The following is a 24,782-nucleotide window of genomic DNA, read 5'->3' on the forward strand; positions in this document are numbered from 1 at the left end:
CCCAAAACTCTGAGAGGAGCATGGAGTTGAGTACATCCTGACATGTCTGAATAATGACATTCTCTCTTCTGTGTTTTCTTCTTAGAACCAGAAGTTACTCAGATGGTATCAGGAAACACTGTGGAGTATGACCTGAAGGGCCTTCGACCTGCAACTGAGTATACGCTGAGTGTCCACGCGCTGAAGGACACGCAGAAGAGCGAGACCCTCTCCACCCAGTTTACCACAGGTGATATATCCCGCCTTACTGCAGGGAGAGCTGCCATTTCTTCTAGTCCCACCTGGCTTACGTTTGTCTAATACCATAAAGTCAGCCGGTACATTGTGCTTTTTTCACTAGAAACCTGAATTTTGATTACTATCAAAATTTGTACCAAATTTTCTCTGGTGAAAGGCTAGCGTGACTGATCCAGAAGGTGGCTTTCTGTCAGCAATTCAACAGATTCTCACACAAAGCCAGGAGCAGGAGCTCTTCTTTGGGGGATGATGTTAGGGTACCAATGCTGAAGGTACACAGTTGGTTTCATACTTATGGCTTTCCGTGAGCATCAATGAAATCATGGACGTTTTCTATTTTCCTGACTGTTATTGGTGTGCCAGGGCATTACCTAGAGATCCAAGAGCTGAGCCGTACAAATTCAGTGTCACATTTACAGTGAAGAAGGGAATCGGCAGCCAGACAAAGTACGAAAAAAAGGCATTATTGGAACCAGAGGTTTGCTTCCTGGGAATATGTATATGCTGATCTGTCTTCTTGTGTGAAATAATGAAAGGCACAGTTTTGTTTCAAAAGACATGTTCAATACAGTGCTTATAAACTGAAGTGCCTGAGACAAGTCGGTATCTTAACTTAGATAAAGCAAATACCTTGATTTTAAAACTTCCAATGGGAAAATGATTTTTTTAATCACAAAATTTAGGTTGAAATATTTTTTAATTTCAAATTTCTGGGGAGAAGGTGTTTTTTTTTTTTTTTTTTCCTGGCCTGTTTCAATCTGCTGCCCATAGGATAGCCTGTGTACTAAACTCCATATAGATGTGACTGTAATCGATCTGTTGTCTCCTTCAGGACTGGATGCTCCAAGAGATTTAAGTGCCACTGAGGTTCAGTCAGAAACAGCTGTGATAACTTGGAGGGCTCCACGTGCTCCTGTCACAGGTTATCTCCTGATCTACGAGTCCATTGATGGCAGTGTCAAGGTACAGAACTTGTAACCAAACCAGAAGGGCTGTGCCTCAAAAGTGGGCAGTGGAGATGCTCTGAAGTGTCCAGCAATGGAACATAATCATGTGCCTTAAGTTAAACATGTTAAAATACTAAGTACCTGTTTCAGTGTTAGCTTGAGCACAGATGCATTTAAAACCTGCTGAAGTACTTTCCTATATTATATTATAGAAGCTCAATTGCAGACTGAAGTTTGACAGTCGTTTCCCCACAATACGGATAAAAGCACAAAGCAAGTTTTCCCTCATTCCAAACCTGTATCATGGAATAAACTCACACGCCCTCAAGAATGGGATTCCCCTTTCAAAACTCAGGAGAATCCATCCCTGTGCAAGTAAGGCGTCTAAGGCAGGATGAATCGCCTCTGAAAGTGCCTCTTGCTCTCTAATAATTTTATTATGTTCCTACCTAACTCGATGACACTAGATGCTTAAATATGAATGAGGTGAATCCCAGCTAAAACGGCAGACAATTTTGGAGGCCCAGCCTGGTACATCAGAAAGGGCTCTGATTTTCAAGAGGGCAAATTCCCTAAGCATACTGAAAATCTGTCTTTTAAAGATACAGAAAACCAGCCTTTTGAAGACTGGAGTGTGTCATTTCCTTGTCCTAAAGGGTGATTCTTCTCAATTTTATGAGTTTCCCAGAGACATCTATACAATGTGTATGTTCAAGGCACGTAAACATTTGTGCTGACTTGCTTTTGAACCACACAGCTTATACATTATGATGGTAAACATTCATTTGCAGGCAACTTTTCTTGACCTTCCAAAGAAAGTTAGCTTGAAAAAATCTTAGGGGAACAGTTTTGTATTAAATAATTTATATCGTTAAAAAATACCATAAATAATTACCACAAAAAATAATGTGACAAACCGATATGTAACAGTTCTGGTCATTATGACTTTCTCACTGAGATTTCCCTGTATTATTTCTCCTCTCCATAGGAAGTCGTCCTAAAGCCTGAGACAACTTCCTACAGCCTGGCAGAGCTGAGCCCATCCACCCAGTACACCGTGAAACTCCAGGCACTGAATGGATCCCTGAAGAGCAAAACGATCCAGACTATTTTCACCACAAGTAAGGACTTTTGAGCACATGCATAGCTGAAATAACATATAAGTTACTGCTCTTGGGACAGAGCTGAGCTCTGCAATAAGCAGACACAGACCTCAAAGAAGATTTTTAATCCGGTTGTCAGTATGTACTTCATTTGCTTCTAGTATCAGTGCAGAAGTCCCTGTTCCCCCCTGAGCTGTAGTGTCATCTGCTTTCCCTGGACTGGCAGGATGAAAATCTTTTCTTTATATCCATCCACACCACCTCTACAGTCCCCTGACGAAACATCCTGCCTTTCCGGTGTAAAGTATCAACCCTTTAAAATCCACACTGACACCCTGTATTGATGCACAACAAGCTGTTAAAACAAATCAGCATTTTAATTTGAAGTGAAGCAAACCACGCACACAAATCAGTTCAGTGGTCTGAGGAGATGAATTTCTGGGCAGGTTTTTTTCTCCTCTTTCTGAGATAGGTTTTCTCAAATCCACGCGGCATGTCTGTCCCGGCTCTAACAGGACAGCTCTCCAGCGAGCTGAATGCAAAAATAGATTGGGTTCTCTGAAGGTCATTTCACACCTGACATTAAAAAAAAAGTTGTTGTTCAGTAGTAACTGTGAAACCTTGCCTGTCATTTGTCTTACTTTTCACGGTTTCCAGCTTTTCAGACCCAGCAGGACCTTCAGCCGTTTCCATTCTCCCTTCTGCCGCTTGTGCCAACTTCAGCCCAAGGACTCACAGAAGTGCTAATAAAAGGCACACAGCTCCCAGTCTGCTCACAGTCACTCCTTGTGTAGAGCAGGATGAACTCCACCAACAAGCGACAATCCACAACCAGAAATAGGAGAAGAATTAAATCTGGGTGTATTTAAGAGACGTTTGGCAAATTGACCATAAGCAGGGACTGAATGAGAATCATAGAACCATAAAATTGTCTAGGTTGGAAGGGACCTTTCAGATCGAGTCCAACCATCAACCTAACCCTGACAAAACCCATCACTAACCCATATCTCTAAGCACTGTGTCTGCCCATCTGTTAAACACCTCCAGGGATGGTGATTCCACCACTGCCCTGGGCAGCCTGCTCCAGTGCTTTAATAACCCTTTCAGTGTAAAAAATTTTTCCTAAAATCCAATCTAAACCTTCCAAGGTGCAACTTGAGGCTGTTTTCTCCTGTCCCATCGCCTGTTCCTTGGGAGCAGAGACCGACCCCCCCTGGCTACCCCCTCCTTTCAGGGCTTGTAGAGAGCAAGAAGGTCTCCCCTCAGCCTCCTCTTCTCCAGGCTGAACACCCCCAGCTCCCTCAGCCGCTCCTCACAAGACTTGTGCTTCAGACCCCTCACCAGCTCCGTTGCCCTTCTCTGGACACGCTCCAGCCCCTCAATGTCTTTTTTATGGTGAGGGGCCCAAAACTGGACACAGCCCTCGAGGTGGGGCCTCACCCGTGCCCAGTACAGGGGGATGGTCACTTCCCTAGTCCTACTCACCTCACTGTTCCTGGCACAGGCCAGGATGCTGTTGGCCTTCTTGGCCACCTGGGCGCACTGCTGGCCATATTCAGCCCACAGACGACCAACACCTCCAGGTCCTTTTCTGCCAGGCAGCTCTCCAGCCACTCTGCCCCAGGCTTGGAACGCTGCATGGGGTTGGTGTGACCCAAGTGCAGGACCCGGCACTTGGCCTTGTTGAACCTCCTACCGTTGGCCTCGGCCCATTGATCCAGCCTGTCCAGATCCCTCTGCAGAGCCAACCTACCCTCAAGCAGGTCGACACTCCCACCTAACTTGGTGTCCTCTGCAAACTTACTGAGGGTGCACTCAATCCCCTCCGGATCATTGATAAAGATGTTAAACAGAACTGGCCCCAATAATGCCTTCACCCATACGAACACAGTTCAGGCAGATGCTTAAGCCTGGCCTTAACTCTAAACATGCGTTTGTGTGCTATTTAGTGAGAGGGAAACACTGAAGTCGCTCTCTGCAGACAGCCGCTTTTCTCCTAATCCCAAAGCTGATGCAAATTCTCTGTAGCTGAGGCACAGGCAGGCAGGGATGTGTTACACGCTGGAAAGGGAGCAGCAGCCACAGTTAAAAACTCTCCTATGGACACACCTAGAACATCCCTTTATTAGACCACTGGCTGAAAAAGTTAATGGCTGAAGTGAATTTAAAAAGAAAAAAAGAAAAGCTTTTTTAGGGGTTAGAAAATTGTTCTGACTGCAATGATGCTATTAGCTTGCTGTCAGAAAGAAATGCTTAATAATATTTCCCTGTAGTTTCAACTATTATTGTTTGTTTTCTTTTTTAAAAGCCTAGTTTTATACCACATTTAATATTATACTTGCTAGCAAAATATTCCCAATTTATTTAATTTTGGTTGTAGTCCTGTCTTTCTATTTCCCCCATCCCTTTTCTGTCACATAACCAGAGATTGGTAAATTTGGTTTTACCCAAAAGTTGCTGTAAACAGAGCTCATGCCATTCAAATATTAAGCTGGAGGACGCACTGCGATCATAGCAGGGAGTAGTTATCTGACATTCACAGCACTTCCAAAGGTGTAGACAGATGTGCAAAAGTGTATTCAAAAGAAAAATTTGCATTATCTGCTGTTTACTTTGAATCTTTTTGATGTAGGATGGCAATTACAAGCCTGTTCCTGGGTTCTGTACCTGGTGGTGCCATTGACCCAGAACAGATTTTCATGTGTCATCTGTATTCGACAAGTTCCTTGTAACTGCTGACTTCTTAAGGACTGCTTTCTCTTTTTTTGTGTGTGCAGCTGGTCTTCTCTATCCTTACCCTAAAGACTGCTCCCAGGCTCTCCTGAATGGAGAAACCACCTCTGGGCTCTACACGGTTTACCTGAATGGGGACAAGGCTCAGCCTCTGCAAGTCTTCTGTGACATGGGCGAGGATGGGGGCGGATGGATTGTGAGTAAGAGGGAGAGGGCCCCCACCACCCTCACGCACATCTGCCTGTGCTACGAGCTGGGGTAGCAGATCCCGTCCCTGGTCATGTATGACATCCCCCATAGTGCTTTGTTATAAGAGTAGGGCTGACTTGTCTATAAATTTGGGGAATTTTATCTCGCATAGGACACCTAGGTGCCTAGAACAAGGCTACCAGCTCTTTCTGTAGTTTGAGGAGAGAGACATGTCTCCAAAGGATGGGTCACATGTGTGATTTCAGCTCCTAGAAAAAGCACTGATCTCTCTCCACTGGCTGTAGTGGGTACTGATATGACTGTCTTAGATCAGATACGTACCTTCTAAATAGCTAATTAGGTGAGAGGAGGGTGGAATGACTCTGTTTGAATCGGAGAGACAGTGAAGGCATAGGCCAGAGAAAGCATTTGTTCAGCAGCCATATCACGTGGTGGCTTGTCAGGCTTCCCAGGCCATTATAGAAGAGACACATCCCGCTCAGACAACAAATGAATAGCAATAAAAATGCCAGCTCTCTGTACTGATGTCCTCAAATCTGAACATGTCAGAGGGACCCAGGGCACAGAAAGGAAGGAGGAGCTGGAGAAATGCGTGGCTAGGAGACTAGAGGCTGTAGAAAGTCTTGGCTGAGCAATACAGAACTGCAAGGGGCGGTTAAAACAGCAGAGAGCAGGAACTAAATGGCCATGTCCCTCAGGGGAGCCTGGGAACCCAGTAGATGAAGTAGAGACTTAAATAAAGCAAGGAGCATTCAACAGAGTTGGGACAATTAAATAATTGCAGTGAGATTGCTGCTTTGGGTGGTGAGGGCAGGGGAGCAGCAATGCCAACCTCTGCATTTGTAAAAGCTACATTGCTAGTGCCCTGTCTGTCGAAGGCGGTCTGTTGATAACAATTCTTCCGTGTGGTGTTTGTAGGTGTTCCTGAGGCGTCAAAATGGAAAGGAGGATTTCTACAGGAACTGGAAGACTTATGTGGCTGGTTTTGGAGATCCTACGGATGAATTCTGGATAGGTAAATGGCAAGAATTTGTCTTTTTTAAAAAAGAAAACACAAAGCCCGAAAGACTGGGAGCCACTTTGAAGCCTCCGTTTAGTTGGCAAGGGTATCTGTAAACGGGAACATAATCTGCATGAAGGAGGCCAGGGACAGCATGCTGCGAGGGAGGTTGAAATGGCCAGGTCCAAGCCAGTCCCTCCAGTTGCAGTTCATAGATGTCATGCTTCTTGGGTCACCAAATATACCAAACCAGTGCTCACTGGTGCTGTCTAAGAAGTCAGGAGGCAACCTGAGAAGCAACTGCAAGCCTTCTCCTTCTGTACTTCTAGGACTCCCTCAGCAACAAAAGCAAAGTGAGGAAAACAGAAGTAAAAAGCAAATTTTCAAAGACTGTGCTACATTATATCTGGTTGTAAATGAAAGACAACGATGAACACACAGCACAACTTTGATTACTTTTCCCAAAGGGCTACCTGCTCCTGTGATTTAAAGGGGGAAAGTCTCTCAATCACCCTGTTTTTATCTATTTGTTCTTGTGCTAATATTATCCTACAGCTGAAATAGCTCACTTTCCTCACCGGTGTTTATGCCCTGGTGCATCTATCCAGGCCAGTATGACCTCCTTTATGGTAGGGGAGACAATTGGATTGTTCGTTTATTTCCACAGGTCTGGAGAACCTCCACAAAATCACTTCTCAGGGCCAGTACGAGCTGCGTGTGGATCTGGGGGACAAAGGTGAGACGGCTTATGCTGTCTACGACAGGTTCAGCGTTGGAGATGCGAAGAGCAGATACCGGCTAAGAGTGGATGGGTACAGTGGCACAGCAGGTGAGACGGAATATATTTTTTTTTCCTTCTGATTTGCAATTTCCTCCCAGTTGGCTCAAGGTAACAGTATGCGAATGATGCAGATTATCATCACAGCAGGTACCTCTTGTATGTCAGGTGTTTGAAAATATGAACATACCAATATATTTTATGTTTCCGTTTTAAATCCTCCAGTCATTTAGGTGCCACATTTTATGGCATGCTTATGACAGAATATAAACAAGTATATTAAACAGCCATATATCTTATTTGGCCAATGCTTGACTGTCATTTATACAGCTAATAATAGCTTGGCACAGCCTCATCTCTTGTCAGCGGAATATGCAGCAGAGTCCTGCTATAACATGATTTGTAATTTTGCTGAACAAATCACCTGCCTTTTGTAATCATACTGGGGCGAACCCTGCAGCCTTTATAGAGTCAGGGCTTCAGAGGACAGAGATAAATCCAGCTCCACAGGATGGCTTAAAAGGAGATACTTTTCATGCTGCAAGGTGCATGGAACAGACCAGACCGAGATGTGTGTGTATGGACTCTGCCCTGTGACCATCACATGAACTTTATCCACAGCCGATAGGGATACAAAGGATAGGCAGCAACAGTAGAAATAATGTCTATTGAAGGCAAACACAACGATGCAGAGCAGTAGTAGTTGCTACAGCTAGTAGGATTCAATCCTGCTACTTCCTCTTCCTAAGAAATCAGGTCTAAGATTAATCGATGGAGCAACACAGATCCTAGGCACGAATGCGAGCTCTGCTTCAGGCATACGCGGAAAGCTGCTCCTATTGCACCCATCTGTAAATGAGCACCCAGGCCCTGGGAGTGGGAAGTCAATGGAAGGCAGACATCTCTCTGTGCCTGTTTCCAGCTAAAGAAGATGGGTAGCTTTACTGCATGGAGCAGCTAAGTGTTGGAGACTCCTTTGCTCTTGATTCACTCCTTGTGGAGGTCTCTTTAGGCTTGGTTTGTCCATACTGCCTTCTTTACAGGGCCAAAATCCAGCTTTCAGCAAGAACTGCAGAAAATGAGATGAATAAAAAAACAATTAACAAGTTGGGGATTAGAGGCTACCTATTTTGACTTGTACCACCAACAAAAATCGGGTACTTCTTCTGTATTAAAACAAGTCATTTTTTAAAAACTTAAATACACAGCCAGGTTTTACAGATGGTGCATGGCACAGTCCAAACATTTTCTGCAGAAGGGTCACTCCATGTAATCTAAACCAGACAAATCAGCGACCTTGCTCTTTCTTTTGTCTCCCCCATTCAGGTGATTCCATGACGTACCATAATGGAAGGTCCTTCTCCACCTTTGACAAGGACAATGATTCTGCTATCACCAACTGTGCTTTGTCATACAAGGGTGCATTCTGGTACAAGAATTGTCACCGAGTCAATCTGATGGGCAGATATGGTGACAACAGCCACAGTCAGGTGAGTTTGGTGTTTGAACACTTCTGTAATGCATTAGAAGAAGGTCAATTGCAATTATGGATCCATCCGTCTGGTGGTTCAGCTATCCAGACATCAGAGCACTGACCAAGCACACCCTCCAGACCAAAGGATCTAGGGAAAGATAGGGGCAGTTGCTCACAAAACAAGAATTTAATGTCAGCTGGTGAAATATTGATGGTTTTGTATGATTTTCCAAGGGAATATCCCAAGTGTGCAGGGAACAGTTAGAGTTTTCAACAAAATGTCCTTCCTGCCATGAAAGCCTGGCAAAGAGTGACAGCTCTGGGGGACAGCATGGTTTGTAGGGGTTGTGCATGCTAGTGGCCAGAGCCATGTGGTTCCCAAAGCCCCTCTACTTTGTTGTGCCTCTGTTCCCAAGTTAGAAAACAGCCTGCAGTCTGAAACGAGAGCAGTAAAGGCTGACAACAGGAGAAGAAGCGACTGTGTGACCTCCCACACTTCATCTTTGTCTTTGCAGGGTGTTAACTGGTTCCACTGGAAGGGCCATGAATATTCCATCCAGTTTGCAGAGATGAAGCTGAGACCCTCCAGCTTCCGAAATCTGGAAGGAAGACGAAAGCGAGCGTAAAGCCCCTGAGGTGGTGAAGGGGCTACAGGCAGGGTGACGGGGGGGTGGGATGTAGAGTGGGGGCGTGGGGGGGATCCTCTGGCATCACTGGGGTGGTGGGGTGTGAGGAGCTGGTAGTCGTACCAAAGCATTGGTGACCCTTGGCCCAACAGAGGCTTCTGCAACAATCCAAACGTCAAGCCTTAAGTGTCCCAGCATTTTCAGCAGAGCAGCTCCGGCTGCCCATCAGTAATGTCCTCCGCACCAAAGACAACGATCTCAAGGGTTCTATGTTGTTTTATTAATTTTTATTTTCTCAGAAAGCCTCTGGGATAAAGTTCTTCCACAGTCTGACTATCTCTTGGGTGACCCCGGGTAGGGGAGGGAGAACAGTTTTGTACATTGGTAGTTTGTTTTAGAACCAGCCATATTTTACACACAGAAATGTGTACGATTAATTATCATTATTATTATTATTAGTTACAATTGAAATTCTTTGGTTGTTGGAAAGCCTTTTTTTATATATATCAAGTACCACAGAGAAGGAGGGAATGGGAAGGGGAAAGCAGTATGTTTTTAAACTTAAGCATAAGATTAATATTATTAATATAATGACAAAGTAATAATAATAATGATAATAATAATAAGCTAAATTTTTGTCATTTTTAAGAGAACCATGCTTTTGGAAACACAGCAGGACAGTGTCTGATTGTAAATTTTTTTTTTTTATAAATAAAAGCACAATTACTTTTAAATAAATTCTTACCTTTTTTTCATACATGTTGAGTTTGTGCATGTCCAGGGTGTATTTACTCAGACAGGGAAGTAAAAGAAAGGCTGAGAATGATTAGGCTGCTGAGCCAGTACCGAAAACTGTTCCTTATGCCAGTGATTGGTTGTAAGTATTCTGCTGGGTTTGTTACAGTGGAACGCCCATAAGGATTTGGTTTATTACAGAATATATTTCTTTTTTTTTCCTGCCCAAAAGCTTCTTACATGTTTTTCTAAGCGTTACTGACCAATGCTTGCTCCATCTAGGTGGGAACAACTAACAAAAGAATACAAAGAAAATACAGAGTTGTTGTTAGGTACTATTGGCGACTTTGAACATTTGTGTAAATAAAGGGTGCTCTTTTTTTATATGAATGAAACCTCTGTGTAGTTCCTCTGTATCATACTCTTTGGTCGAAGACAATAAAAGATCTTTTGTTTTAATCCAGTCTCTCTGCCCTACTTCGAAGTTGCACTTTTCAAACAGAGCAAATGTTTCTGCCTCCTCCTTCGTGGTCACTGGAAAGAAGGCGCTTTCGGTCAGAGCAGAGATGCTCAGCTCTGCCAGAAAGACTTACTGTGAAGTGCCAGCTGTTAGGTTAGGTCAGATATTGTTGATATAGTCACAGGGTGTAAAAAGTGTCCGTGCATAGGAAATATCACTAAAAGACTTCAAAATCAGGAGGGAGGAAAAAAAGGAGGGAGAGAATCACTCCCCTTTAGGTCCTGTCTTCCAAATTGTTTTTTTCTTTTAATATTATTATTTTTAATTGCAATCCTTCGATTGTTGCATTTCTGAGCTTTAGCTGAGCATCAGCCCTTGGGGATGGTTATGTCCCGGGACCATCTTGTTCAAGGTCTCAACTGTGACCTCGGCATCTCCCGAGAGGGGAGAGCCTGGTGGGGACCCCCTGTGCTGGGGTGGGCACCGGGACCAGCTTTGCTGTGAGAGAGCCCCGGGGCAGCCGGGATTGCTGTATGGAGACGCAGAAGGTGCTGCAGACGGGAGCATCGAAGCCTGTGTGCTGTGCTTTACTAATGGTCGGTCTCAGCAACTACATTTCAGAAATGTCCAATTTCTGGCGGTATTTTAATGCATCTCCCCGGACCCACCTCACAGAGCGAGCAGCTGTTCATCGTTAAGCAGAATTGAGGACCACAGACTGAGAGAATACATGGGAATGGTGCAGAGGAATTCCCGGCTGGGAACAGGCACTGCCTGGGTGCGGAAGCGGGAGAAGTTCCTAGCAGAATTAGCAAAACATTGGAGATCTTCTATTCATATAGTTTCTACACCAGCATCTCCTGGCAGCCGTGTTCGCCCTCCTCATCCATTTTAAGCCTGGCTACCGGCAGATGGCACACGGAGTCCGTCTGTCTTGGTTTGTGCCTGCTCTGTTTGGCAGCACTTGGAAATCCTGCAGATTTCCAGCATCCGTCCAGACGCTGCCGTTCCTCACTGACGTCTTCTCATGGGGTGACGTCCAGCACTCCGAGCTTCCTCGCTGTTGCTGGTGTCTCTGCAGCACTGGTCTTTGTTAGGAAAACCGACGGCACGTAGTAAAGCATTGCCCTGTGGCCACACAGCGGGAACTTTGCAAGGACACCTGTGAGTGAGGAAAATCTGATTTTTGGCTTGCAGGAGCTAGGTCACAGCAGAAGCACAGGTCAAAGAGGAACTCCTCTTTACTTTTTTCATGGATATTATTTCACGTACTTTGAATTTATTTCTTTCTTTTCCCCCCCCAAAAAAGTTGAATTTATACCAGTGAATATTGTTTATTTTGCCCAGGGAACACAAGTGTCCTTTCACCTTCCAGAGTGCTGGCAAGGGTCTGAGCTGCAGCAGTTTATTAAATTAATCCTCTGTAATTAATAGCCCTTCTTTGGTGTTTGTCAGAGCAAATGATTGGCAGTATAAAAGAGAGCAAATCCAGTAATGAAGAAACATGCTTCACTCTCAAGATGCTTTTCAAGTTATTAGGAAATGGCACTAAATCTGTGTAACTGGGGACTTGAAAGCTCTTGCAGTCTGTTTGCAGACATTCAGAGGAAGACTTGCCGTTTGTGAAATTATTTCCTCATTTCTAGACAACATCCCAAAGCTGCCTGGGTCTGGCTGTGATGTCGCTTAGCTTGGCAGATCCAAACAGGGCGGCTGGAGACGGGCGCAGGTTTGTACCTCGCTCCAGAAATGATGCGAACGCGCTGCATGGAAGAAAGATGATATTTCTTGTAATTACTCACTGACAGATGCCCTGCTTGGTATTTTTCATGATTACTACTGCAGGAGAGAAAGTGGCAAATCCTTGAAGTAACACATGCCAAAACACCCTTCAGAGCTGACACAAGCTTGACCCGGGACCAAACATCTCCACCACGGGCTATTGCAAGGGATATTCGCTTTCTGGCTTTTGTCTCCCCCCTCTCCTGGTTGTAACTTGTGAGAATAGCTTAAAAACATCCTCAGTTTTGAACTCTATTTATAAACCTACCAAGGGTGCACCAAATTGCTGTCTGGTTGGTTTGTCAACTTAAGAAACCGTAAGTCACCTTAGTGCTGATGTTAATACTTAAGGTGATGAAGTGGTTTAGGAGCTTCAAGGGGGCAGGAGAGGAAGGGCTTCAAAAATATTTACGCAGCAAGACCCAAGGTCTCAAAGGCACTCAAGGAGATATCTGGGGAAGTGAGTGGGATTTATGGGGTTAGGACTGTGTCCATAAGGGGTACTCTTGAGACACGTAGATGACCAAGCATCTTTTCCAGTGCCCTGTACCTGTTCTCCCTCCTTCAGTCAATGCGCAGTCTCTGCAGGGACCCGTATCCATACTGCAGTCCTAGCAACATCCCAGACTTGGATTTCTTATTTAAGTTTGGGTGAGGCGGGTGCCTCAAGCCAGCTGGGCAAAAGGCAGCTGGATAGGTAATTTCTGGGGACTGGGGCTTAAACTGATGGCAGCTTTTAGCGTATTAAATCCTCTGGCTTTCTGTGGGACTCGGACTACTAAAGGATGGGGTTTTGCTGAACGCAGGCATGAGTGTGCAGCCACACCGACCGCACGGCCAGAGCGCTCCAGTGGGACGTGGGGGTTATTGATAGATACTTTGAATTCCTCCGTTTGCCTGAACAAGGTGAAGACCTTGATGCCAGCTCACCTTGACCCCAGGAGAGCACCCTCCTCTGCTGCACCATCTGTGGGTGCAGCTGCCTTACCTCTTCTCCTGGTGCTATTCCATTTGGTTCATTAATTAAAGGGAACTGATCTCACCTATTGCTGGGCTAAATGTAACCACAAAACCAGGACATCTTGCCTGAGCCTGCGTTAGTGACTAAGTAGCCCAAACTACTGCAGTGACCTGTAACAGAAGACGACTTCTATTTCCCATCTTGCCTGTATAAGGAACGTCACTTCATTCAAAATTACAAGTTTAACTTGCTTTGCTTTAAAAGGGGTTGGGCATAATCAGGGGTTAGAGTGTGTAAAGCTAGAAACGGAGTATAGAGTGAGGCAGTGGTTGTCCCCTCTTCTCATTTGGTCTCAGGCTTCACTGCCTGAATCCAAAACAGCAGCCTTGAAAAACTTTGTCGCAGCTGCCACATTAACTCTGAGGACTGTTAAACTCCACAGGAGCGGGACCTTTTTCTTGATTTCTTTTTTTTTTTTCTTTATTTCTCTTTCTTTTTCCTCTTCTTTTTCTTTTTTCCTCTTCTTTTTCTCCTCTTCTTCTTTTAAGTGTTTTTGGTGGCTAGCCTAGTGAACTTTCCATCAGACCTTGAATAGTAGAAAGGAAAGCTGATGTTTAGGTGTCATCAATAAGCCACAGCTTGATCCTCCACCCAGAAAATGGCAAAGTGGTGGCATCAGCCTCATACTTCTGCCTTCCAGGGATGTGGATGAGATGACACAGGCCTCTGGAACAGAGCTGGGATCACTGTGACGGTGCTTTGGCTGGTCGCTGCTGGTTCTCCGCAGTCCATCAGGAGCCACAGGCAGACTGGAAGGAATGAGCAGATATGAGACACCTTCATATATAATGTTACAAATACAGGATCTTGGCAAAATGATCAGGCAAAATGCTAAAATGTATTTTATGGGAAGTAGGGGGGAAAAAACTATGTAAGATTAAAAAAAAAAAATATGAAAAAAAATGACACAAATCCTTCATCAGCTTTAGAGCTCCAGGTGGGGATGTCCCCTGTTCAGGATTGCCTGATCATTTTCTTCGAAAAAAGTCTGCCCAGAAACTCTCCAGACTCTAGTCTTTGTTCATATGCCTTTTTCTTGGGTATTTCCCCGGCGGCCTCAGCAGGTAAAGAAATCTCAGCCTGTAGCGCCATAGCAGCTTTGTGTGGCTACCGCATAGGTTTGTTTTGGTAAACAAGGTGTGGTTTGTCACCATGAGACTGTGAGCAAATAACAGCAAAAGCCGCACATATCATCTTTGTTCTTGGAAGGCTGGCAGCCTGGGTGTAAAAAAAACACACTTTAATCAAACCTTCAATCTAGAGAATAACATGACCTCTCTGTGGTGAAGAAGGAGCTGGTTCAGGAAAAAAAAAAAAAAAAAATGAAAAGAATACAAAGTGTAAGAACAGCTCTGGTTTTCTGGGTCATCCTCAGCTGCTCGCAAGCTCTTCCTGGCTCCAGCCCAAGAAGTTGAGGAGCAGCAACACAACCCTCGTGATTGTACAGTGAAGAGGTTTTCTCTTGACTAGCAGCCTTGGTGAGGAATTTCCACAGGGTTGAGAATGAGTCTCCATCCGGGCTTGTTTCAGCTGTGCTCCTTCTGCAAAATGAATCAGTCCTATTTCACTTTGCAGTGGAAATGACATCCCGGGTGGAGGATGGAGCAGGAAAATATAACCACATGCAAGCATTTCAACACCTCCGTAATTTAAAGGAAGGTTTTCTGGAGGTAGTAGGAGTTGGAAAAGAAAGATAGAGGAAGTTGTTGCATTATAGCTAAACAAAGAGGCTGATGCTCTACCCAAGTGTACAGTCTCCGTCTGTCCTTTATCCCTTCTACTCCTACATTTAGACGCATGAACACTGAAAAATCCACTTCAGTTTTAGTCACTTTTAAAGCGTGGGGAACTCATGGCCTCAGTGAGATGATATCTGAAGAGTTACTCACTTGTGCCCTTTTAGCTGGCATTGAGCATAAGGGATTTTTTTAGGGTAAAAGTCCCTATTCAGGACCTCTGAAACTGCAAAAGTTTGGGCTGAGCTTTTCAAAGGGGTCTTGCCATGTAGGAGCCCCGAGTCACGTTCCTTAGTGCTGATGTTTTGCGTCCCCAACTCGGCTTCTTGGAAGACCGCGGGGAGGAGTAGAGGGGACAGATTTGAAAGGGCACCTGTGGCTGTGCCAGACGGATGGGAGCTTGCAAACTGCCCCCCCACCACCCAGTTCCCCCCATCGCAGCTCCCAGGAGCCAGCCTGGCCGCCCCACGCTTTCCAGCCTCTGGACATGGAGAGGGGCCTCCAAAGCCCGTCCCCTGCGTGCAGAATCACCCCTAGTCACGATGTGTTAGTGGTTAAGAGGGTTTTTTTTGGTGTACAACATGTGATGTAACTAATCGCTGCTGTTATTCACAAATTCAGGACTCCCTGTTCTTGGATTGCCACAGGGAAAAGCGTACCGCTCGCCTGCCACGCACTGGCAAAACCACTTCAAAGGCGTCTCGTTGCAAGATAGCGTCTCTGCCTGAAACCGTCGAGGATCCACGGTAGCGATGAAGTCAAAGGGCCTGATGATTTCACTCGTTCACCTCTTTGTCAGGTACTTTCCTCAGAGGAAATCATTCAGCTTCCTGTGTTTTTACTGTAAATTATATGCTGCAAAGAGGAAAGAGAGAAAGAGACCAAGACAGATCGACAGATCGACAGATTAGGAGGGAACAAAACAACACACGGATGGTTTCAGTGCAGATAATCCCTTTCACTGCCACTTTTGTGGCTCCCTTTGCCTACGGCATCCCCCTTCTTTATAGTTGTGCGGAAAGGGTTAAAAACAGCAGCCAACCTGAAATTTTGTCCACTGCTTAAACTGAAACTACTTTCAGGACTGAAAGTGCCGGTTTCCTCCACACCCTTCCCCTGCCTCTTTACTTTTACTTTACTTAGTGCCTTGTCCTTCTACCTCTGTGACTGGCAAAGAAAAATAATGTGAAAAAGACCGTTCCTTGTCCAAGTGGAAGAAAAAATATTCCTGGCTATGTGAAGCACAACCAGCCAGATTGATTCTCAAAGATGATTTCCTCTTTTTTATCAAACGAATTGTAAAAGTTTCAGCTTAAGAAAGAGTTGGGACTTTTTTATTAACAAGATGTTCTAGATTTCCATGCAAATAGCAAGCTGCTTGCAAAGAAGGTACTTAGACAAAAAAAAAAAAAAAAAAAGGGCATTTTCCCTAGAAAAAGGTTTGGAAAGGAAATTTTGAAGTAGCCCCCCCAGAGATGTTTCAAGTCCATTTTGACAGCCCCAAGAAGTCTAACTGGCTGAGACAGATACACTGAAGTAATAAGAATAAAAAAATCCATCATATTCTGAGTATGCGCATACCCAAAACTGTTTGACTTTTCCCTAGAAAATAGAGCAAAAAGGAGTTTAGACACCCAAGATGCCATTTTTTATATGTTTTAAGTACAAGCTATGTGCATCCTCTACCTTATAGTAACCAGACTACCTGGAAATAACACACCCGCTGCAGCGCTGCAACATCAGTCCAATTAATTGCAGGTGCTCACCTAATAAGAAGTCCATCAGAGCATGGCACGGGTGGCAGCTCTGTGTTTTGGTGGTCTCCCATCAGCCCAAAGGAGTGGCCTCTGGAGGCCTGTGTGTGGATATATTCCAGCCATGGTTATACTTGGATACATGGATACCTGGGGGGGGTTAAGGGGGAGCATACCCTGATTTCACGTTTGTGATTGCATCTGACGAGCCTGATCTTTGCTTTCCAAAAGGCTTCCCAGGCCCTTGTAGCTCCAGCCGCTGTGATCTCTTCCCACTGAAATGGGTTAAGGTCTCTCAGCCACTGAAATTTCCGTTCTCCTGAGCAAAATCTCAGTTCTAAGCCCTGCTTCACCCCAAACCATCTCCCCCGTCCCAAACCCTTGTCATCTCGCTTGCCTATGGGGCTGAAAAACAGCTCTTTGATGAGGTGATGCTTCCACGCCGTAGCAGGAGAATGGGGGAAAAGGATTGCTCTGTGTAGAGAGTGCGACACACACGTACCAGCGCAGACGGAAGCGTGTCTGTGTCTGTGTGGCTGCAGGTGCCCTTTAGCTGCGGTGCCTTACAGCTGCCATCATGCAGACCAAGGGAAGGCTTCAGGCAGGAAACTCCCCTGGTAAAATCCCATGTGCTGGAGGATGTAATAAGTCACTTCAGGTGACACGACCCTGGTCATTTCTGCACCACCCCCTCCCCGCAGCGCTACAGGCTGCAGTTGCTGCAGCTTGTTTTCTTTCCTGTTTGCCTTGCGCGGGCCGGGGTGGGTTTGTGCCGAGGCAAAGGCTCTCCCCAGCGGCTCCTGGGGCCGGGGTAATGTCCTGCACCCTCTGCCAGCCCTCCTTCTTCCAGCAGTTTAGCGATGCCCCAAGTGCAGGGGAAGCACTGCTGTGAGCGGCCAAACAGTCTCAGCCTTCAGCGAGTCAGCTGTACGTCAACAGGCGATACGCGTGTGCGTGTGTGTCTGCACATACGCGTATACCTATCTGCGTGTACCTATGTGTACGTAGAAACTCTCCATGTCTGTACATGCGTTTGCCCAGAGACACCCATCTGTAGGAGGCTGCATTCAGTGTGCGCCAGGGAGAGAGTGTGTGTGTGTCAGTGTGTGTGTATACACCTGAACAACACACACACACACACACACATATATATAAATATGATCATTGCAAGGCTGGGAGGTGTTCAGCTGAGCATCACCAGTACAGAGACCCCAAAGTGCCACCAGCTCAGCGTAAATTTCGGTATTTCTTCTTGCAGCTCAGAAAGGGAGCAGAAACCACCGAGGTTTCAGAAGGCAGCAGGATCTCAGCATGGGCCCTGGGGAGGGGGGGTGACAGCAGCTGCCTGTGGCTGCTGCGTCCCACCAGCCCCACACCACCTGCAGGCAGAAATCACCGCTGCTCCCAACATTCTGAAGGATACCCCCTTCCACTCCTCCGTTAGGGTGTGATAAAACCACGTTTATCTTTCGTGCTACGGTGCGTTTATGAGTAGGAGTTCTCTGATTTCTGTAGCAATCAGTTCATTCACTTATGCACTTCAAAGTACATTACAGAAAAAAGAAAAGAACAGAAGAACCAAAGAGGTGTCTCTGTCCTGGGAGGGATTCATCCCAGACCAGGGCTGCTTCGTGTGCTTGAGCAGGTGGGGAATGAAATCAAAGTAAAGGAACAGTAAGCGTGTACTTCCAGCTTTGGTTAATGCTCCTTACTGGAAAGTTTTCTTCTCCCTGGGAAGGATTTTAACGATCTGTGCCTTTAGAGCTTCTCTCCTCGCTACAGTTTGGCAACTCTCATCAAGCTTCCCATCTCGATAAAGCATTGATCTGGGAGGCTTTGCAACACACTGCGTTCCAGAGAAGGCTTTTTCTTCATCTTAGCTGAACCCTGACTAAACACCACCTGACTGTGTTACCTCTGTGGGTACCCAGGGAACTTTACAGTACAGCAAAAATGGAGACACGTGGCACCTCAGAGACAAGAGCCCAACTTTTCATCTAAACGGGAAGCCGTAAACATGAGGATATTCCTCCGGCTCTATCACAAAGGCAACAAAACCAAAGGCAGCTGCAACCGATGGGCTGGCTGGAGTTAGAACATGGCAACAAAGCAAACCATTGGCACGCTCAGCTGTCTGAACAGCTAGCGCCCAAATAAAAAGTGGAAAACTTGTGTGTACACTTGGCTACACCACGGATCTGGAGAAGAAAGAGCAGAAAGGATACACACGGCTGACGAGCGACTTTTATTCCAACTGCAAAGATGACAACACATGATGAGAGTTTAATGTTGCTGTAGCAAAAAACCCTCCGAGCTCTGCATACATTTCTGGCCAAAGAAACATCAGCTGCTTTATTTTTCAGCCGAAAGCTGCACGGTTAGAACTTACTGTGCGGGCTTTGCTCCCTCCCAGGTGGTCAGATTTTCAAAGTGCTGAAGGTACAGCAGATTTTTTTGGGGTTGTTCGTAGCATTTCTGAAACAAAGATCACCGTGCTAAGTGGCCATCTCGAGATTTTAAAACCCTCACTGAGAATCTTATTTTATGCAGGTGCATACAGATTAGGAATCAGATTAAAAGTGTATATAAAATGAATATATGATAATAGTGTGTGCTGTTGCTGCTAGGAAATCACCTCTACTTCAGACAAGTGGGTGTATGATAGTTTTTAAATCTTTTACTGATGATCTGCATATGTGAATACGTGTGGGTATATCTTTTATATGTGTATATATATATGTCTCTCACAGAAAGACGTTATCTATCTCCTGTAAACAGCATGGCAAGAAATGTCCCATCAGCACAAACATATTGTGTGTGATCCTTTAGAATTAACGAAGGAAAAAAAAAAAAAGAAGCAAGAATATTCCATGGAGTTTCAGTGCAAACATTTCACAGAAGGCCTCATCATACCTTGTTATTTGCCATGCAGTATTTCCTAGAAGCTCCAATGGAGAAGATGGAGCTTTTTAGGTGTCAGTGTCAGCACCTGACCCTACCTGGCGTTTAGCCCAGCTACCCTCTTCTCGGAAAAGGACCTTTGGAAAATGAAGGCAGCGTGTCCTGAGTACGCCATCCCTTAGCACACCAGGGCATCAGCGTTCAGATGTTTTTCCACTGATAAATCAACTGAACGCTTAGGCTGGTGCAGCGCTGCCACCTTTCTCTGAAAAACAACCTCTCCTTCCTGGGAAGACAACTGATGTCAAGGGGCCAAACACGCTGCGCAGGCCAACCGGCCGAGGCGCCTGCGGGGTCTGCAGCGGTGGCAGGGAGTGGAGCCACCCTCTGTGGCCATCGCAGCTCACCCCAGGAGCAATCGATAGAGGAGCTGGCAGGCATCGGTGTCTGCAATGGGCAAAGTGAGAAAATAATAAAGGAAGGCAGGCTGTCAAAGAGGATTTTTAGCAACCAGTACTCATGTTAATCCTCTGACCTAGTTTCTGAAAGGCCTATATAAGGAAGAATATTCTCCACTGAGCAAGCAGCTAATAAGCAGTGCCAGCATTTAAGAGTTTGGAGTGCATCAGTTCTCAGATTCAGCTGTCTCTTCCTGGAAAAAAATAAAGCACTGAAAACAAACGCTCTTCAAAAAAAAAAAATCCACTTCTAACAAAAGCTTTGTACCTTAGCAGCGCTGAGAGTTGGCACCGTGGCCCCGAAGACACTGCGGTGTTTGCCCAGTTGTGGGTAAGCTGCCAGATGAACTTCACCAGAAAGGAAAATTCCTCCCCTCAAATTACCGCAGTTTATTTTATTGGAGTTACTGCAAACATCCATCCCTTTGAACCACATGTGTACACAAGCAGCCGTTAGTGCGGTCTTGGCACCATAGTCTTAAATTTCCCTTGTGGACTATTTCCTTTTTTTATGGTTTAAAGCTGCTGACAGCCTTTAGCCTACAACCTGTGTAGGTACGTCCAAGGCGGGCAGAAAGGCCTCTCACTTCAGCCAATGTGACCACTCTTTGGACGTCACCTGTGACTTTGGGAGCCTTCCTTTCCACTCAACCAATGTGAGAGATTTCAAGGCTTCTTTCTTCAGCAAGGCTTAGCTGCAGGACCTTCCCTTTGACTACCAGTGGGTCTGAAGGTACTCAGCAAATTAGCACAAAGTTTATCACGTTGGACTTCAAAAAACAGGGGCCCTAGAGCTATTGTCCATATCTGATAATTTCTGGCCATTTTTCACATCTGGCAGCTCTTATTTCAGTGCTTACCCTGGTTCTGGCTGGGTGTACAGCAACGGATGGCTCTGATGTTATTTCTAATTTACTAAGTTGAAGGCTACACAGCTAGTCTTTGTAAGAGTCATGAGATTATTTTTCATGTCACTGTCCTTCCAAGAGACGCTTCCTATGTTCTAGTGTAAGAGATCACAGTGTTTCAATGCTTCTTACCCCCCTATCAAGAGAGGTATATCCGAAATTGTACAGAAGTGCCTTCCCTTCTGAGCGCTCCAGTCCGTTTCTGCAGAACGAGGTACAGAAACATCAGCTCGAAACAGTCTGCTCCTCAGGATGAGGATGTTTTCAAGGCCATTGGGAGAAAGTGAAAACCCATTGTGCGGTGCTGTGGTTGGGGGAAGAGAGATGGTTTGGTTCATTAATCATCTAGTGTCATTGGTTCTATAACTTTCTTGCTTCCTTCTTAGGTGAACACTTACGGAAGAAAGCTTTCCTTATACTGTATAACTGCAAAAAAGCGTAGCCAAAAATAGGTGTTCTCCAGGGACACGTGGGCATGGGGAAGAGTGCAAAATAAGAGCTACTTATTGCCATTCTGTACTTTAAATGTTTGGATAATCTTCCATCTTCTTACATTAAATTTTTCTTCTCATAGAGAAATCTCATCAAAAACACTTTCTGTTAGAATCTCTCAAACACACCAAGGGACGGCAGCCCCCACAACAGACCTCCTCGCTCCTGGGGATTTCCATTTTACCTGTGTCACAAACCCAAGCACAGAGGCACTAAATACATACAGCAAGTCACGGCCAGCGCCAAAAGCATCATCCCCTTCCTCCCTCGACTGCCATCCCCATTGCTTTGATCACGCGAGCGCCTGCTCCCATCCTCGGCTCCCTCTTCTCCTCCTCAAGGCGCGGGGATCGGGATGAGCTCAGCAGGCAGACGGAGGCTGCCCGGCTCCTTCCTGCGATGCCACGGTAATAGTTTCCACTGAATGTCCCCTGTGAAAGAAAAAAAAAAGAACTCTCAACCTCTTTTTTTTTTTTTTTAAATAGTGAGCCCCAGGGGAACATATGACACAACCATCTCTCTCCTCCTGTTCGTTCTGCATCATCTTGTACAACACACGCTGCCTTGTGGGAGGACCTCTGAGAGGAATTTGCCACAGGTGCTAGTAAAACTAACCGCATTTTTCTTGCAGCTTCATAACCATCCGCCTCATCGGTATGTCGAAATCCCTCGGCACGGCGTCCTCGCTGCAGCTACAAGTCACTTCAAAGCAGGTTTGCTGCGAGGGGCCGGCAGAGGAGCCGACCCTGGCAGTGCCACAATTCTTCGCCCCTCGCTAACCTTTCACACCACCTACCTGTTTATTAGGGCTTTAAAGCACTTCAGCATACTTGTGGGTTTCTGTAAAATTGCAAAACAAGAAATGTCCCCCGATTCTCAGGAAACCATACAAAACCACATTATCTGTCAGCTAGTCTGAAGTGTGTTTTCACTGTGCCTGCCTCAATAGGGATGGGGGGGACTAATACAGATCAAAAGAAAAACTGACCTGGCATTAGCTGAAAGGAAAACACACCTAAAAACCTGCTTCAGCGCTTTTAACAAGTAAATATTGCTTTTAGTTGTTCTTCGTAATTTTGACCAGCTTGGGATTTCCTGCTCGTGGCTAAACCTCTCTGAGATGCTCAGCGCTTTCCTGCTGGGTGGGGACCAGTCCCCGGGAAGGCTCCATCCCTCCTGGCTCCTCCGGCAGAGGATGGGGCTGGCAGCTCCGGTCCCCCCCTGGGGACAAGCAGGGACTCCTGCCTGCTGCCTGTGCCACCTCCACCCAGGAACCCACAGTGACGCCTTCCCCTTTCACCATCCTCATTTTTAACGCCTTTTCCTCTAAGCCAGAACACCGGCACACCACTCCTTTCGCTCACTGCCTCATGGGGTTTCATTAGCGGCTGCCGGGGGCTGCTCCTGGGGGGGTCACAGCCTTTCAGCCCCGGCTGCCCTGAAGGGCTCGTATGCAAAAGCACACCTTGATTTTGATTTTCCTTATTCTTCCCCATGGTCTGAGACTTCAGGCAGCTGCTCCCCTGTACAGCCGGGGCTTCTGTTTGCCCAGACATTCGAGTGTCTTGGAGATGGAGCCCTTTTAGCAAAAGCGGTTGGCAGCTGCGTCACTGCGGGGAGAGGGCTCCTGCCAGGCCATGAATGATGAAGCAGATGGATACATAAAATAAGCTACGCAAACTCCTTCTGAAAAGTGTCCATTGCAAAATAAAGAGCACGATATGCAGGTAAGTCCCATCGCAGATGTCTAAAGCTGGGTGAAAGTAACTCTCTCACATCCTCCAAAGCCAGCAGCTGCTAAATACAAAGGCTCGGTGCTCTCCCAGCTCAGTCTGCGTGCCGTAAAACCTGGAGCACAGGCCTAGGGGTCATTTTAGTTAAGAGAAAGCTCCTCATCGACATCCATCTCCTGCACCCAGCGAGCTGCAGCTGGGATTTACCTGTACCTTGTACCAAGGTCTGATCACAGGGGATGCCTGGCACAATGGGGCTGATGCTCTTGGCTATTTTTTTTTTCCCAACAAGTGCTTGGGCAACATTATCATGTACTGGAAAAGGCACTTTTTGGTGCTGTGGCTGCTATCTCCCCCCATGGGGAGCTGGAAGGTCTGGAAGGGGGCCGGGCACAGGGGACAGTACAGGGAGGGTTTGAAGATGCAGCAGATTCTGGGCTTCACGCCGTCCCTAGGAGGGGAAGTACGAAGGAGCACGATGAAATGGTGAGTGCACGGAGGCAGCAAGCCAGAGATTAATTCAGTTCTTCATCTAACAAGCCTAAGGGGCACCCCAGGAAAACAAACCCTTCAAAGCATTTAAAATAAATGAAAAGAACATTTGCTTTATACACTGCATGATTAAATTATGGACCTCATTGTCACAGTGTGTAACCGGACTCAAATAGGAATTAGCCAACACAGGTGAATGCCCACTGTATTTTGCCTATTGCTTATACTCTCTCCCAAAGCATCTTGTACTTAATTAGTGTGCTTGCAGATGGTGTATCGGGCTAGATGGGTCACTGGGCTGTCTCAATACAGTGCTCTGAGTCATTGCAGTGGCCAAAGACAGCGGGGTGGTGACCTATCTGACGTTTCGTTAAGTGGCTCTTGACAATCTACATCCGCCGGCTCGAGTGGTTTATTTACGTATGGAGCACACCTTTCTAGTGCCTATTGCTGCTGCTGTTCCTGGCATAAAAATAAAATTACAGGTCTCTCCTTATCCAACTAATACCAAAAGGGCTGTTGTTCTCCTGCAGGGTCCAGGTCATAAGTGTTTGAATTCACCGACTTACGTAATAGGTACGCACCCTGTAAAACTGAGTCCCAGGGAGGGAATTTTAACTTGCAGTTTTCAGGAAATTATTAGCAGGTATTTTACTACCCTTTCATTCAGTTTATGGTATTCTGGTTTGTGCATGCCATTTAATAATAATGATTTATTGAGGATGGCAGAAGATTGCTCAAATCTGTGGTCTGAATTACTCAGAGAGGGAGATCGTATCTACAGTTATTACGGTGAGCATCGGTACCTTGATCAGTCAGCTAACAATGTCTCCATCGCCGAGCTCATGTTTTGTCAGGAACCAAACCTGTCAGAAGTGTAAAAGCAATTAATCTTAGATCTGTCTAAACCACTGTTTAATCTTGTCTAATTCCAGTGTTTCAGCACTTCCAAAAGGTTTCAGCACTTGCAGTTTCGCCTCAACCATTCAGCAAAATTCAACTCAAATTCTTTAACTGGCTTGGACAAACTGCAAGTGCCTTTTCCAATGAAATGATGATTCATTGAACCATTTTCTCCCAGCTTTAGGGCCACCGCATTTCATGGAAGCCAGTTCTTTGCTCAGAGAGATGGCTATCAATCACAACCGATTCCACCGTAGGAGTGTTGAAAGCGCCGGCTGTGGGCTGTGCAACCGTCTAGG

General features: G+C 45.9%; 1 protein-coding gene and 1 long non-coding RNA gene across 9 annotated transcripts in view; one reads left to right on the forward strand and one right to left on the reverse strand.

Moving 5' to 3' along the window:
• TNC (tenascin C) overlaps positions 1–9,135 on the forward strand; it is a 106,148-nt gene extending 97,013 nt beyond the window's left edge. For all 8 annotated transcript variants that reach the window (XM_054221014.1, XM_054221016.1, XM_054221018.1 and 5 more), the window contains 8 exons: positions 86–229; positions 1,070–1,200; positions 2,173–2,305; positions 5,065–5,216; positions 6,149–6,245; positions 6,898–7,059; positions 8,335–8,498; positions 8,998–9,135. In XM_054221014.1, coding sequence (XP_054076989.1) covers positions 86–229; positions 1,070–1,200; positions 2,173–2,305; positions 5,065–5,216; positions 6,149–6,245; positions 6,898–7,059; positions 8,335–8,498; positions 8,998–9,108 — 1,094 coding nt within the window. In that variant the 3' untranslated portion in view covers positions 9,109–9,135. The remainder of the gene's footprint in view (positions 1–85; positions 230–1,069; positions 1,201–2,172; positions 2,306–5,064; positions 5,217–6,148; positions 6,246–6,897; positions 7,060–8,334; positions 8,499–8,997) is intronic.
• Positions 9,136–18,840: 9,705 nt separating this feature from the next.
• Positions 18,841–24,782, reverse strand: part of LOC128917539 (uncharacterized) — a 105,443-nt gene continuing 99,501 nt past the window's right edge. Inside the window, exons 5-6 of the long non-coding RNA XR_008469294.1 lie at positions 24,387–24,446; positions 18,841–21,786 (exon numbers count right to left, since the gene is read on the reverse strand). This is a non-coding gene — a long non-coding RNA (uncharacterized LOC128917539). The remainder of the gene's footprint in view (positions 21,787–24,386; positions 24,447–24,782) is intronic.

Source organism: Rissa tridactyla, chromosome 14, assembly GCF_028500815.1.
Source record: "Rissa tridactyla isolate bRisTri1 chromosome 14, bRisTri1.patW.cur.20221130, whole genome shotgun sequence".
NCBI classification, from domain to species: Eukaryota; Metazoa; Chordata; class Aves; order Charadriiformes; family Laridae; genus Rissa; species Rissa tridactyla.